General features: G+C 40.9%; 1 protein-coding gene across 12 annotated transcripts in view; it reads left to right on the forward strand.

The window, feature by feature from the left end:
* The window catches only part of NF1 (neurofibromin 1), a 209,195-nt gene extending 201,431 nt beyond the window's left edge, over positions 1 to 7,764 (forward strand). For 7 of the 12 annotated variants that reach the window (XM_019750679.3, XM_019750681.3, XM_074320824.2 and 4 more), the window contains 2 exons: positions 418 to 471; positions 5,904 to 7,764. In XM_019750679.3, the coding sequence (XP_019606238.2) occupies positions 418 to 471; positions 5,904 to 6,046 (197 nt within the window). In that variant the 3' untranslated portion in view covers positions 6,047 to 7,764. Of the gene's footprint in view, positions 1 to 417; positions 472 to 1,855; positions 2,065 to 5,903 lie in introns of those variants that run through there. The other 5 variants (XM_019750685.3, XM_019750687.3, XM_074320820.2 and 2 more) reach the window with 3 other exon arrangements.
* The last annotated feature ends 8,183 nt before the right edge of the window (positions 7,765 to 15,947 follow it).

A 15,947-nucleotide genomic window follows, 5' to 3' on the forward strand; every position in this document is an offset into this window, starting at 1 on the left:
CTGTTTATGGTGTATTGGACCTTTATTTGGTATTTTCTTGATTTATTTTTCTTCTTTGTCTTTGTTATTGCCCTGTATTTAAAGGCGAAAAATCATTTTAAACTGAGCAATTGGTTGGTGTAATATCTGCTAATATTTTTCTCATTTTTAAGTTTAATTCTCTATTTAAACTAAAATTCTTAACTGTAATAAAGGTGGTAAAAACACACCTATCTGTAAAATTGTAACTTCTACCATCTATTTACAGAGAGTAATATTTAGGAAACGAATGGTCAGAGTTCAATAATTAAACCCAGATTCCTTCTGAAAACCAGGGAACATAATGATTATCTACTGTCTAATCGTATTTCACCCTTTTTAAAAGTCTGATGGACATCACTTACTTTTGTTTTTTTCTTCCATTCTGTGTCTGTGAAGCTTCTCTGCCTTGCTCTAAATCAGCAGTTTTCATGCAGCTGTTCCCTCATCAAGGTACTCTTTCCTTTCGTCATCTTTGCACGAAACACTGCTTACCCTGCGCTCATCCTGGGCACACGGCATGAGACCTCACTCACCAGGCCCGTAAGCACATCTGGCATAGCACCTGAGGAGCTCATAAAGCCACCGCTTTAAGGTCTGGGTGCTTCCTGGCACTGCAGGACCATGTGTCCTGACTTGGTCAAGGAGACCAAGGAGAAGGAGCTGCTTATATTCCCGCTGCACACTGAAGACGCAGTCCCAGCCTCGGACTAACACAGGCAGGTTAACAAGAAACTCTGGGAGACTAACTAGAGACAGCAGGGTATGTGGTTTGCGCAAGTTTTCAGCTTAGGAAATGCGCAAGTTTTATATTATGTTTTTTTCAAATATAAAACGAACCCCAGTGTTGCCTTAGAAATTAAAGCTGGCCATCCACTCTGTCACCCGTGGTTTTTTTTAAAAAAGAATATGGTCCTTAGTTAGCAATAAGAACTAAGGCCAAAAAATGATACACTTATGTCTAATTGATAAAAGATGTCTTTTCTTTCTTTTATTCTTCTGTAATTATTATACTAAAAGACTAGACCTAATAGAAAAAGAAGTGTTTGTAATTGATGAAAGTCCACTAAATTTTTTCCAAAAAAATTCTTATAGTTGTTATTTTGTATATCTAGTTCAAAATACAGATATTTCTAAATCTATATTTAACACATCTCCGTGAATGTATGTACTATAGCATAAGAAGCTACAGTTGCTTTTTCGCCTAAGATGTATTAATTTTTGTGTTTATTTACATTAGCTTCAGTAATTTTACAAATTCCAGTACAAAATTCAAGTTCTCTGCATTTCTAAAACTCTTTTCAGTATATCACTTGGTCTTTTTTATTTCAGCTATTAGGAGCATCTTAACTTATATAATAATAATTTTGTCTATGTGCAAAAAGTCTTCACATAGATTATCTTACCTGATTCTTCTACAACCCTTTGAAATAGACATCTCTACTGGATCCTTAATGGCCAAAACTAGAACCAAATCTGATCCAACCAAGACCCAAACCTGGGTCTTCTGACATGCTTGCCTTCTCATATATGTAATAAGGCTTTTCTGACAAGTTTGCCATATTAGATATGTAATAAACTAAGCAATACAGTGTCATTACCTACTAGCACTGCTATGCAGGTCATAGGAGATTTGGGTTATTATTCGTTTTTTACATTTTTATTGTGGAATTTCTCACAAATTACCTAACCCACTTCTCCTAAGCTTCTCAAGAACTAAAATGGATTTAATCCTTTTATTATTTCATGCAATTATTAGGTTCCAGTTTGGGAGATTGTCTTGGTGTTTAGAAAACAGGTGAATTTGTTTTTAATTACATGTTTTATTATTTGTCAGGCTGGATCTATATCCCTAGTTGTCCAAATACACAAACCCCGATACCTGCCTTCAAGGAACTCGTGTTCCAGCAGAGGAGATAGACATGTAACTTGAACAACTGTAATGTAATCAAATAATGGTTTTTCCCATTTACTCGATTCACTAACTTTTGGCCAAAAAATACCTTTTATTTTGGATTTTGTCTTTATCTGGAACCAGCACAATTCATTGAAGCATAGTGCTTATTAATACACTGCTGTAGAGAATTTCCAGCTTCTTATGCCCTGCATGTTTGTAAGTGGCTGCATGTTTGACCACAGCATATCTGTGGGGGAGTTTAAACTAGCAAATCTGGACCATAGAAGTTTTTACCTTTATTTCATTCAGGTGGTGGCCCCTGGGCTTCTGTCACCTCATGCATTTGTCCTGTTGTGCCCACCAAGGGTCAGAAAGGAGAGAGCCAGTGTTTGGGGGCATAAGAGAGACCAGAATGCAAAGCCTCAGAGAGACCTTGATGAGAAGTGCAGCACAAAAGTCTGCTCACTAATTTAAAATAGAGCATGTACCAATGCAGGGTGGATTCCAGCTCCATTTGAGCAGTCTCACTGCTGATCTGAGAGTTTTTCCTATAGAATGTTGAGACAAAATCCTTCATCAGCTTCTAGAGAGGTTCCTAGATTTAATTTTAGAAGGTAAAAAGAAAGAATGCTGCCAAAATTCTCAAAAGTGAGAATAATGCTTAGAAACCTAAATGCCATAACCAGATACTATGGTCATTCTGTTTCATACAACTTGGCTTTTTTAAGAAGCTATATTATGGTATAAATATAATGCATTAAAAATTTTTTTTTTCTTGACAATGACCCTCTAGGATTTTTATGTCTGCTTCTCCTTTGATCCCTAAAGTAAGACTTCTTGGCTATGAAGTTAAATTTAGGAATCACAGTCATGCCACATTTACCTGGGTGTGACTTGTAGACTTGGGTCACTAAGTAGGAAGAAAACACACATACAAAAACAAGAATTGAATTGAGATGACAATTGAATCTGAGAGAAGTACGCCACCAACCTCTCACATAGCATTGAAGCTTTGGGTCATGAGTGACAGGGTTGTCAGTGATGCTTTACCATTTTTAATTAGAGAAATACATGCTCACTCGGAAAAAGGAAAAGTCAGCAAAATAGAAGAGAAAAAAAATCACCCATAACCCCACCATTCTAAGACAATCACTGTTTATTAATATTTAGCGCCTCTCTTTCCAGTTTCTTTACATAGTTGAAGTCATAGTATGTGTAAAATTTTGTGGTTTGCTTTTTATCCTTCATATTTCACAGGAACTAAATAAGGCTTAAAAATTTTTTATTTAGAGGTCTGAAGGTTATTTGCTTAACAAAACAGAAAATGGAATATTCTTAGTATTTCTTCAAAGAAAACCTTTATCCTAGTAACTTAATCTATGTGACTATAATGTATGTAATTTTAATTCTTTAAGATTTCACTTGTCCTCAGACCTTGCAGTGTGATGACTGCTCTCCCCCCAGAGTGAGCAGTGGTCCAGCAGTGACAAGGCTGCCCCAAGGTGGCCACACAGTAGAGCCCCAGGGTGGCAGATGGCTGGCAGAGAGCTCCAGGCCCTTCTGGTGGCTGTCCCCGCTGTGCCCTCCTGACGGCCATCTCCTAAATGTTTCAAAACTTTATCTTTTAAAAGTGCTATTTTTATCTGAATCATATTTCCTGTTAAAGAAATGACCCCAGATAAGTAAGTAACTGTTGGACTTGAACTTGTAGGCCACATGCAAATAAGTGGAAGGGCAAACACAATGATAAGTTTGTGATGGAGGAAACTTTAAAAAAAAAAAAAAAATTCTCTTTTTCACTAAAAATATACCACCAGCCTCCGGAGATCAGGGGTTGCATCCTTTTTGGCTCTGAATTACAGCCACCACATTTAAAAATGAAGCGTTCAGTTAAACCAGTATTATTGAAAAAGACATCAGCTAGATCCTATAAGAATAATAAATGATCTTTGCCCTCCTAGGTGCTTTTACTCTAGTAGAGGAAATAAGATGTATACACAAGTTGTGATAGTATAGGAAATGTAATAAATATAAATGCCATATAAAGGCAGGGAGGAAAAAAGGCCGGAGAGAGTAGTTCTGGCAGGAGACAGAAGAATGCGTTGTGAAGGAAATAGAGATGAGAAATATGGGTTGGCTTTTATCTTGTGGAAATAGGCGAGGCAATTAAAAGAGCCTGCTCAAACATGTTCAAGGCACATTCAAAATTCTTTCAATTTTGTTATTTCTTTTCTAAATAGCTCTGGAGACGATGCAAACAAATATACAAAAAGAATAAAAAGCATCCAGAATTCTGTTAGCCAGAAAAAAGTTCTGTGAACATTGTGATGTGTTTCCTTCCATTTGTCTTTCTGCACACGTGGTTAGAATAGAATAGAACAGATTAGAGACGCTGGTTCACCGTGCTTGGCTCAGGTGCTGCTGATGTTTGTAACTGCATTCACACTGCTAGCCCAGTGCACTTTTTCATGAACAAACACTGACGAATGTCCATATTCCTTCGGTAAATCCAAGACAGCAAACCTCTACAGGCCGTGTACCTGTAGATGCCTTATGCTCGGAATTGAATTCAAGGCTGAATCCCAGTGAAGGCTGTGTGGCTCCTAGAAGGCAGAGGTCATCCATCACACATCTATTCACTGTTCATGAACCAACCAATAGAGGGGTGTGTCTGTGTACATTTTCTAGAACATAAATAATTTTTGACTTGGAATGCTACTTCTTGTCCAAAAATGGAAATTTTTTCATTCTCAAATTTAATGTTTATTTTAAAATTCTAATGGTACATATAAGAATAAAGTCAAAATTACCTGAAATAACGCCATCCAGAAATAACATATTTTGGCAAATGTTTCCCAGCTTTGTTTCCCCCTACCCCTCACTTATGGTCATCTTTCTGTATATCAGTAACTATCAATCAGTACTTTACATTTGATACAAATTGCTAAAATGCTGCCCAGCTGTTTGTTTGCTTTCCCACCAGTAGTTATGCTAAAGGTGGGTATGATCAGTCTAATTATTTTGGTAAGTTTTATGGAGGTGTAGCAGACAAGTACACAGATCGGAAGTTTACAACCGAATGAACTTTTACGAAATAAACACACTTAAAAATCCAGCACTCTGAGCAAGAAACAGACCATTACCAGCAACCCGAGAAACCACCCTCATGTCCCCTTTCAGTCACCATTTCCTCAGGGGTAACCACTATTGTTACCTAATTTGTAATCTGTACTAACTGAGAGGTAAACAATATCTTGTTCTTACTTCTGGTTACTGTTATGAAGTCACTACTTACATTATTTATCAAATTCATCATGAGGCCCAGTTTTTGAAGGTTCCCTCTCCTCCACGAGAGGAATAAATTTCATCTGTTGAAGGTGAAGAACACAAAATGACTTGCCGTGATTGTAAAGGTCAAAGCAAAGATTCTACAGTCTGATCTTTGTGATATATTATTTTCTCAGTAAACATCTGTGTTCCTTTGGGACAGGCACTATGATTTTAAAAATAAAAAAGCACCTGCCTTTCTTTGAAATGATGCATTTCAGTGCCTTCCGCAACTGGAGAATATGTGTAGTCTGTGTATGAACCAGTAAGGCTATGTGGCTAGAAGCTGACCTCTGCTGGAAGCTTCTGGTATGATTTGGAGGAAGGAGTTGTCTTCCCTGGTGTCTGCTGGCCTTTCATTCAGCTCAAGCCTGCCTGCCTCTAGCTTTTCCTTGCAACTTCTCGGGTTTGGTTTTTTGTTTGTTTGTTTTGTTGTTGTTGTTTTTTCTTATGGTGTTTTTCTGCTGTGATAGCAAACTTTGCTTAACAAAATGTAGTTTTCTGTGTGGCCAGGTCTTCGTAAACATTCTAGCAGTTGAGTATTAAAATGAAATATGCAAAACAATTCTCCAGGTTGTATCTCGTATACAAATCCTGAGATCCAACCCTGGAGCTTAACACCCAAGGAGAGGGAGTAACTGGCTGCCCTGTTTCTCTCCAGGAATCGACAAGGAGAACGTGGAACTGTCCCCCACCACTGGACACTGTAATAGTGGACGGACTCGCCATGGATCCGCAAGCCAAGTGCAGAAGCAAAGAAGCGCTGGCAGTTTCAAACGTAATAGCATTAAGAAGATCGTATGAAGCTTTCTGTCTTTCCTTTGTCCAACAGACTTAACACGGGCTCTTCACTAGTGACCCTTCACCACCATTCTGTGATGCTGCACTTCATGTTTTATAAGGAGCCCATCCTGTCTGCCATGTTGCCAGATGATCAACTCTTGGAAGCATTGCCTAAACTTAATGCTGATTTTCCTTTAACTTTTTTTTTTCCTTTTAATTTTGGTGTGTCTGGTGTAAGCACGTGTTCAGAACAACTGCAAAGGAAGTGGGAAGTCAGGACACTTGAACTGAGAACATCCCAATTGTGAGAGAGGATGGATTCTTGAATACTGCTGCTACTGGCCAGCTAGGAAAGCCGTTTGCACAGAGCTCTGCCTTCTGTTTCCCCTTCATCATACAAAGTAAAGTGTTACACACCTTTCAGGATAGACGTTTAGGAGAGAAATTATATTATAACCCCAGTATATTTAATCTGACTTTTAGCTGTGGACTTTTTTTTACCTTTCAAAACTGAAGGAACCATTAGAGGTCAAACCTCAGTGACTTCACAGCATAAAGCCACAGGCCAGGTACTTTGGGGGGTGGAGGGATTTAGTATTTTGTAGTGGGTTCTAAAGAAATACTAACACTTGAGTATTAGCAATAATTACAGGAAAATAAGCATAACTGCATATATCTTAACATTAATGAATTAAAGCGATGGGTTCTGAGGCCTTATCCAAACTCAGTCATCCAAACTATTTTTTCTCTAGCTGATTATCTTTTAATCTTCAAATATGCTAAAAGTTTTTTTGTTTGTTTGTTTTTGTAAGCCAAAACTATACTAAGTATAGTAGTTATATATTTTTCCCCTCCTCTTCTTTCCTGTATAACTCTGAGCAGGGTAATCAGTGAACAAAGTGTTGAAAATTGTTCCTAGAATGTAACTTTCATAGATGTTTGCATTAGCTCCATAGCAAAATGAAATGGTACGTGATTTTGAGTAGCTGATGCTTTTATTTTAATAATTTTCCCAGGCACATGGAGTATGGTGTATATTAACAAAAATGTCTCTGATTAAATGTATTTTAAATGTCTTATAATCTTCCCCCTCCCCTCCAAAAAAATGAGCAATCTCTTTAGCAAAACATTTGGGTTGTATATGATAGAATTGCATTTAATCACTGTGAAAAAACTAGTCAGCCTGCATTAGTATGACAATAGGGGACCTTAAAAGGTGCTGCTATACTGAGTGGTATGGATTACAGTAGTGTTGGGATTTCCATAGTAATGCAGATCCAATTTCTTTGTGGTACCTGCAGTGTGCAACCTAATTTGACTTCAGAGAGCATACTAGTATCTGGATGTTCCAATTTAGGACTAAACCATATTTATTACAAAAAGATATTATCCCCCTACTCCTAGGTTCCCTTTGTATGTTAAGATGTAATGGCTTTGGGAGGGGAAGAGAAATCTAGGGGAGTGGGGAGTTTCCTGTAGTGCTATTTCATAAGTGGATTTCAGTAAATTAAATTCCACAGCTAAATCAATAAATAATGGTACATGTAAGTGTTCTGGTTTTAATAATATAATACATTTCACATTTATCCACACAGTAACAATGTAATATGTTAATGTAAATAAAATTGCTTTTGATATTCAGAAATAACAAGAATTTAATTTTTTTAATTTGTTACAGTACTGGGAAAAGCAAGAACCATTTGCCAAATTAAAAGGAAAAAAAAAAAAACAGAAAAAAACTCTTAGTATTAATAGGTATTTTGACATAGAATTGTTGGAAAATATTAAAGACAGGTGCAATTAACTATAATTTTGATTTTAAGTATTGTAGAGGCTGCATTAGAATAGAATGTTTATAATAACAGATCAACTAAGACTATAAAGAAGCTAAGGCTAGGACTGAGCTTAGGAACAGGTCATTACGAACCCAGTACCCAGGATGCCACGCTGCCCGTCAGGTCCTCACACAACCCAGTGCTTCTGGGAAAGGATTCACAACTTCGTGGCTCCTGGAAGAAGAGGCAGATGTGAGCCTTTAATCCTTTTGGTTCCACGTTTTTCCTCTTTGTTGATTGGTTTGGGTGCATATGCCAGTGGGTGTTGTTACACCATTTTGCTTCTCCCATCCAAATAGACCAACTTTCAAAGGTTTACTGTTAAAAACATTGGCCTTTCCATAAACATGTTTTCCAAGGAATGATATTTCTTAAATGTATTCATTATTTCCCTCTAGTGTAATGAATGGAATGAATTCACTTGAAGTACCTCATGAAATGATCAGCGTTGCACAAATCAAAATTGAGCCTTCTTTGAACTACAAAAATACTTTTTGACCAGTACATCCTGGGAATTTGAAAACTTACCAAGATTTAAATTTTTCCTTGTTTAAAGAACTTCCAACTTTTCAGGAAAATCTAGCTTTCCAAGTAACTAAAGTGAACATGAGATAAATCTCTTACCAAGACGCTTCCCCTGAGAAATGAAATACTTTTTTAGGCCTCATACCTGTCATCTGCACGAGAAATTCTGAAGTTCAGAGCAAGTTGCCCGTTTTGCGTAATCTGATGTAAATTCTATAAAGAACACTGTAAGTAATATGTTTCGGGTTTGTGGATGTTTCCCCTGACTTTTTCAAGAGGAAAACATTAACTCATCGCGTTTTGTTGTGCAGAATTTACCTGTTTTATCACGGCTCCAGTCCCCAGGGGGCGCCCTTGTATGTCAACGAGGGACATGGTTCACTAGCTTTGGGGGAAGTGGCGACTGCTCTGTCCTTCATCCCTTAGGCACCTGGTCACTCGTTCTGTACAGGTCCTGAGCCAGGCGCCGAGGACCCCATAGTGAGTGGTCAGCTTCTGGCCCCTCAGAATGGATGTTCTAGGGAAAAAAGGAATGGAAGCCGGCAACCCTCCCTGCTCAGTGGGTTTTAGGGTTTTTCAGTTTTGTTTTGGCTTTTTGTTTGTTTTTGGTTTTGTTTTTACATTTCCACCCCCTTCACCCCCGAGCATAATGAGGCATGTCTTATTCAATGTTATGCAATGAACTTATACAAAAATTCACTCTTAGTGTCAGCCACACCATTTTTTTTTAAATGCAGTATATTCACCTGTAAATAGTTTGTGTAAAATTTGACAGAAAAGTATATTTACTACACTGTAAATACATGTGATGAAATATTGTATTATTTTGCTTTTTTGTAAAGCAGTTAGTTGCTGTACATGGATAACAAACAAAAATTTGATTCTTCTCGTGTTAGTATTGTTACCTTCTTCCTGCGACTACGTTACATCATTTAAAGAAAGCGCTGTGTATTGTAAACTTACATTGTATATGATAACTTCCTCTCCTTTCCACCCGGACCTGAACTTGGGCGGTTCGCTTGTCTCCAGCCTTGTTAATATTGTAAGCTCTTGTGCGCCAGCAGGAGAGATACCGCCCAACAGACAAAATTGAGCATTGTAGGGGAAAACTGTAGAAATTATTTCAGATCATTGTTCCCCAGCCCATTTGCCTCCCTGTGTATGTACTCCCCCACCCCACCCCTTTTTTTTTTAAGTAAAATGTACATTCAATCTGCTCTAAGATGTGGGGAGTTATTTAATTTCTTCACATGCATCGGCTCTGTTTTCTCACTTCCCCCCACTCCTCACTGATCCTTAGAAACATTAAGGCGATTTCCTTTCTTTTAAGGATGTCTTGGGTTCTCCTCCTCCCCACCCCATGGGTTTCTATTTCTAGAAACTCTCCCCACTAAAAGTGAAATAAGTAATGTTGGTGACGTGTGTGAGGGAAGAGAATGTTTTCCTCTAGCCTCTTAGTATTCCTGGCTGGGTCTGAAAATTAAACTGACAAAGACAGATTAACGGGAGCAAAGCAAACAAATTTATGTTATGCAAGTGTTAGGTGACATGGGGGCCTTCAGAAGGAAATGAAGACCCAGAGAGACAGTTAAACCTGAGTATTTCTATGCTCGGTTCAATGAAGAATGGGCAGTCGTGTAGAAAAATGACAGGACAGGTCCGAGAAGACGCGGTAAGTGTAGTACCCCTGGGGGAACTCTGAAAGGCCCGTTTGTTTCTTTGTCTCATCTTTGAAGATGAGGGTCCTGCTGCCTGCTGGGCCCTCTCACAGGAGGGTTTGATGTCCTGTTTCAGGGGAGAAGGTCAGAGTGGCTGTCCTGTTTCTGCCATTTTCTCAGATGCCTTCCACTTAAAATATTTCATATGCCAAGCTGCTGTATTTGGGGGTTGCGTGTCCCAAACCCCATCAAATGCATTTTTAGGGCCTGCCAAGCCGAGAGGTGACTCTATCCTCTATGATAAGCTGACTTGAACTTGACTTCTTTTAAAATGAGCGGTGAGTCAGAAAAGCCAGGACACCCTGAGATCAAGCACTCAGAGGGTGTGTGTGAGGACCCCAGGATTCTCTCCAAGTACCTTCAGCTCTCCCCCTACAGAATCTTCTGTCACACGACTTGTGTAAACACTGTAAAACAAGCTTTCCCTGGCGCCGCTGCTGCAAGTTTTACTCTCTTGTTCATTCCATTATGTGGGCTACTCCCAGATGGAGAGAGAACCGAGCCTCAATTCTGTGGGCAGGACAGAGCTGACCCTTAGGAGGGTGACAATGTCTGGCCTTAAACAAAGGGCTAAAAACACGGTGAAACAGATCCCTGCAGGTCAGAGGCAAGAGCTGGTCTGTTTCTGGGAAGGCTGAGAAAGCAGAAATCCCTTACCTGGAGAGTGCTGGCCCCACCCCACGCATCTGAGACAAAGACAAACAGTAGGGATGGGGTCCTAGGGAGAGAGAGAGTGTGTGTATTTAAAACTTACCAGGTGGTTTCCCTGGGGCCCTGGAGCAGAGAACTGAAAATCCAAGTACTGCAAATAGCTGTCTTCTCCAGTGGCCTGAAGTATCGTAGTCAAAACGGGGGAGCTGACTCTGGGATGATGACCCTCCATCCCTAGACAGCTGGCTCCTTGACATGGACCATGTTGTTTATCTTTTATGGGGACCCTGTGCCCCTGTTTTGCCTGCACAGAGTTTTGCTTTTTGGGACACCTTCAGAATAGCCTGGCGATTTTGAACTGCCTGGCCAGAACAGTTCATTCCCACAGGAAATTGGGGAGGAGCAGGAGATGCTGGAAGAATAGTATTATAATAAAAACCTGGAACCAAGTGGTAGCTTCGCAGTGTTTCCCTTTTTCCAGAAAGTAGCCCAGCACTCCCCACCCCCACCAAGGCAAGCCCCCCCTCACCCCTAATTCTCCCTGCATCTCTATCAGGAAGCCAGCTGAGCTGCGCCCCCACTTCCCACCCCCCACTGCAGCTCAGAACAGCCTCCAGCACAGTGGCCTCCGACTTCTCAAGGGCCTATCTTCATTAGAAACTCAGTCTTTGCCCTGAAGTCAGTTCCACTTAAGGCTCTGTTAGCTGCAATTTAAAAGCAGTCCTGTGGACTGGTGATTACATTGCTGTATCTATGAGGCCTGACTCCAGCAACATGGTCCCTGTTGGTTTGAATCTCTCCCATTGTGTTCTTTTAAAAGTACTGGTGTGGGGACAGAGTCCCAGAGAGCAGTTTCCAGGCTCTTGGCCTCACATAGAAAGGTGCTGGCTCGGGTAGTAGATGGTCATCAGCTGTGACTAGTTGGCCATCGGCTGTTACTGGTTAGCCATTAACCACTGATAGAACTGCCGTGGCTAAGCTGGCAAACATGGCGTGGTGGTGTGGCATCCTGGCATGGCGTGAAGTGGTGTAGTGTGGATTACAGATTGCAGCGAGGCGGATTGCAGCTAGCAAGTGAGGTTGGTTGGCAGAGACAAGTGGACGGCGGGTTGTGGATCGTGTGGCTCCTGCCTCCTGTGTCTCCAACCCAGCCGCCAGCGAGACTATAGTGGTGTGACTCCCCTAGCTATGGCTCCGTGGGTGTTCCTTTTTGGCCTCACCATGTCCTGTGTTCTTATGTGGAGAGCAGGACCAGAGAGCCCGCATGACATCCTGTATGACAACTGGCTAATCGTAAGTGGAAATGTCATCACATGAATGTGGAATTGTCATTTTAATCGATTTGGCTTCTTTTTACAAAAGTACCTTCTAAAAATCCATTTATACTGTGTGTGTATACATTTATACATACCTTACATACCTGTGTGTAGGCATATTTAAAGTTCCCAAAGCAGCTTCCTACATTTTACCTAAATTAGGCCAAATTACCTTTACCCTTTTTGAATGACAGGCACGCCTCATTGCATTGCACTTCACTTTATTGCTCTTCACACGTGTTGCATTTTTTACAAACGGATGGCAAGCCCGTCCACCAGCAAAAAGATTACAACTCCCTTTATTGCAGTACTTGCTTTATTATGGTGGCCTGGAACCAAACCTACAATATCTCCAAGGTATGCCTGTACCCCCAAAAGGGCATACTGCCCATTTTTTCTAGGTCCTTTACCATATGCTGAGAATCAAGCTGGTTGTGATAAGGAAAATGTTAAGCCTATGGGGTTACAAGGCTCAGAACTTACCCCCCAGAGGGGCCACTTCCTCAATATAAAATAAGGGAGTCACACTGGAATCTGAATAGTGCCCTGCAGGGACCTGGGCCACAGGCAGATGCGCTGGCAGGCGATCAAGGTCTCCCAGCTCCATGGGGACGCTGCTCATCAGACACCCAGTTCCGAACACTGGCCCGCAGTCAAGGTCCCCCGGCTTCTTGGGAGGCTGTGTGAACAAGAGCGGGCCTGCAGGGCCTGCAGGGCCTGCAGATGATTTCTCCCGCAGAATGCTTTGTCCTGCTGCACCTGTCTGCCTGCGTTCGGATCGCTACCCCTCTGGCCGGCTGCGACCGGAGACTGTCCCAGGCAGTAAGTCTCAGTAAACCTGTGTCTCGCACTCAGCCACCTGGCGTGTTCTTTGAGCTTGTGGCTTCTCAGGCACCAATCTTGGAACAACTCGGACTCAGTCTGAACAGGCCCTTTCCTGGTCAGAAGTCCAGAGACCATTGCCCAACTTCAATATTTTTAAGGGAAGAAAATGTCAACAGATGAAACCTCAGCTGACTTTGTCCAAAGAAACATTTTCAGTTGGTTATAATTGTGCCGAGCCCTATGCCAGGCACTGCTGATGCAGAGAGAGAGAGGGAGGGAGGGAGGGAGGGAGGAAGGAAGGAAGGAAGGAAAGAAAAGAAAAAAGAAAGAAAGAAAGAAAGAAAGAAAGAAAGAAAGAAAGAAAGAAAGAAAGAAAGAAAGAAAGAAAGAAAGAAAGAAGCTTGCCTTTGTCCTCTATGCGCTCACAATTTAGCGGGAAAAACAGCCACGTAACCATTGACCACAGTGTCCCAATATGTGGACTAGGTTCTCGGATGGTTGCACAGTGACTGGCAGGGTTGGTGACTGAGGAGCTGGATCTTGAAAAATGACCAAGGACTTTGTCCTGGTGGAACTATGTCCGCTGAGCAGTTGAAAATAGGGTTGTGGAGACTTGAATGTACAGGAGGAAGTCACCGAGGCTGGCGACGACATGGCCCAGAGAGCACGCGTAGCAGAGATATGTCTGGGCAGAAAGCAGCACACCAGGAAGACGACTGGCTCATTCTGTTCTTATTTTCTTCCATTATTTTGTCCCACCTTGGGGAATGCACCTATTTTTCTTCATTTAAAAACTCCATAAAGACATACCTTAGTCTCAGACCAGCAAAAATAAGACAACCGACCCTCTATCTTTGAGTCTGGCCCAAAGTCAAAATAGGATGAGGAATTGATGGTGAGGGATGCTCTCTCACCAGCTTGGTAATTTGTGAGTGGAAGACACAAAGGAATTAGGTGATCTACAACTTAAGCAAAAACACTACCACCACCACCACGCATACTCGTATCTAGGATTCTACAGGAGACCAAAAAAATTGTTTTTCATTAACAAAATACTGAGCCTTTTTGAGTTAGCAGCATTGAATCATTCATCCAGCAAACATTTCTTAGGCCCCTTGTTTTCAGCATCAGCACCTCTTGGAAATGCTTTCTGATTGCAGTGGGCTGTCCTGTGAGCCCTTCTCTTGGTCCTGCAACAGTTTCTCGTTACATTGTTGTGGTTGTCAACTCTTCCGAACTCCCTGGTTACACTCTGGTCCTTCCAGATGCAGGGGCCATGCCTTTTATTCAAGGTGTTCAGTACATGGTGGTTGAATAACACTTAAGGCTCTATATTATCAGGGAACTACATACAGATTTAATAGAAGAAAGACCCCATTCACAATAGCAACTCCATGCAAAATCCCTACCAAATTGGAAGTGACTTATTTGAAGACCTATTAAAAAGTCTAATTCCGACTTTGAGATTTCACGTTACTGTAAAACTTCCAAGACGTGTTTTGTCAACTTGCGCATTTAGAAAAAAAACACTAATAATAATAATAATAATAGTCCTTTTATAATAGAAAGGCCATTTCAACCCCAAAAGAGGAGAGAGGGAGGGAATTTCAGGATAAAGTATAGTTCTTTAAAACGAATTAATTTTGCTTTACAAAAGCCACTGCGTTGTCCTTATTTTCCTCCTGTTGCCGCTGATTCAGCCGACACAGTGCTGCTCAGCAGACAGGCATGGGTGGGGGCCGGGCAGGAAGAAGCCAAGCAAACGGGGAGAGAAACCACGGTCCTGGATGGGGACACCGAGTATTGCAGAGTTCCAGTTCTTCCTAAAGGAATGTGATAATTTAACACAATTCCAATCAGTGTTTCCAAACAGTGTGTTTGGACTGTGAAGACAGTGTGTCCAAACAAAATGATCTAAGGGTTCACCTTGCAGGATAAACAAGAAAGCATGGCCAAGAAGAAATACATGAAGAGAGTAGTTAGAAATTTTTTTTCCACTACTAGATAAAACAGAAATTTTTAAATATGTAAAACTATGGTAATGGTAATTAGTCTAGATAAGTAGAATGAAACAGGCTAAAAGATGCAGATTATGCTATGGGGTGTTTTGTTTGTTTTATTTTGTTTTTTAAAAAAACCACTGCTAACCCTCAAATTTCATTGGCTTAAAAGCCATAAAAGTTTTTCTTACCTCAGCTAATGTCCACCAGTGGTCGGCAGGGGGCGCTGCTCACACTGTTCTCGGGGCCCCGATGGTCAAAGTGCAAAGGAAGAGATGAAGCCGTACTGCCCAGCGCTGGGACGATGGGACGGTTTCACACCTGTACTATGCAATCTGGTGGCCTCCGCCAGCCACATGGGGCTGTTGAACACTTGAAATGTGGTTACCGAGACGGAGGAACTGACTTTTTCAGTTTAATTTAATTTAAATGAAAAGTAAATAGTTACATGTGGCTAGTGGCTGGCTACCAGATTGGATGCCCAGCATCTGGAAAGACCTGAGGCCAGGTGTTTAGTCACTTCTGCTCACAGTCACTGTCTGGACTTGTCACACAGTGCCACAAACTCACAAGGGTCAGAAAGCGCCCTCTTCTATCCAGGAGGAGAGCTGGAAGCGTTGGCCCAGAACATTAACCACTCCTACGACGGGGAAGGACGTGTAGACCTAAAGCCCTGGAAGAAATCCTAAAGATTCTAAGATGACTACCTAAGAAATTTAAATGTCCCCGTGTCAAAAAAAAAAAAAAAAAAAGAAAGAAAGAAAGAAAATCACATCTAAAATGTAAAGGCCAACAAACAGGGAAATTGCTCTCACTACAGAGTTCATAAAAATCTATTTTAAGAAAAAAACCAAGTAGGAAAAAAATGGACAAATATATAAATGGCGAATCCACAGGAAGGAAATACTGTACCAATTGCTAATTACTATCTGATGGAAAAAGTCATCACACTTTCGTGAAGAAAAAAAAAGCAAACCGAAACAGTGAAATACCATTTCCATCTGTCAAATTAGCAGAGATGTATTTAACTAATACTTGTGGGTGCGATGGGC

The sequence above is a fragment of the Rhinolophus sinicus genome, chromosome 12 (assembly GCF_057876585.1).
Source record: "Rhinolophus sinicus isolate RSI-liver-muscle chromosome 12, RSI-T2T, whole genome shotgun sequence".
Taxonomy (NCBI): domain Eukaryota; kingdom Metazoa; phylum Chordata; class Mammalia; order Chiroptera; family Rhinolophidae; genus Rhinolophus; species Rhinolophus sinicus.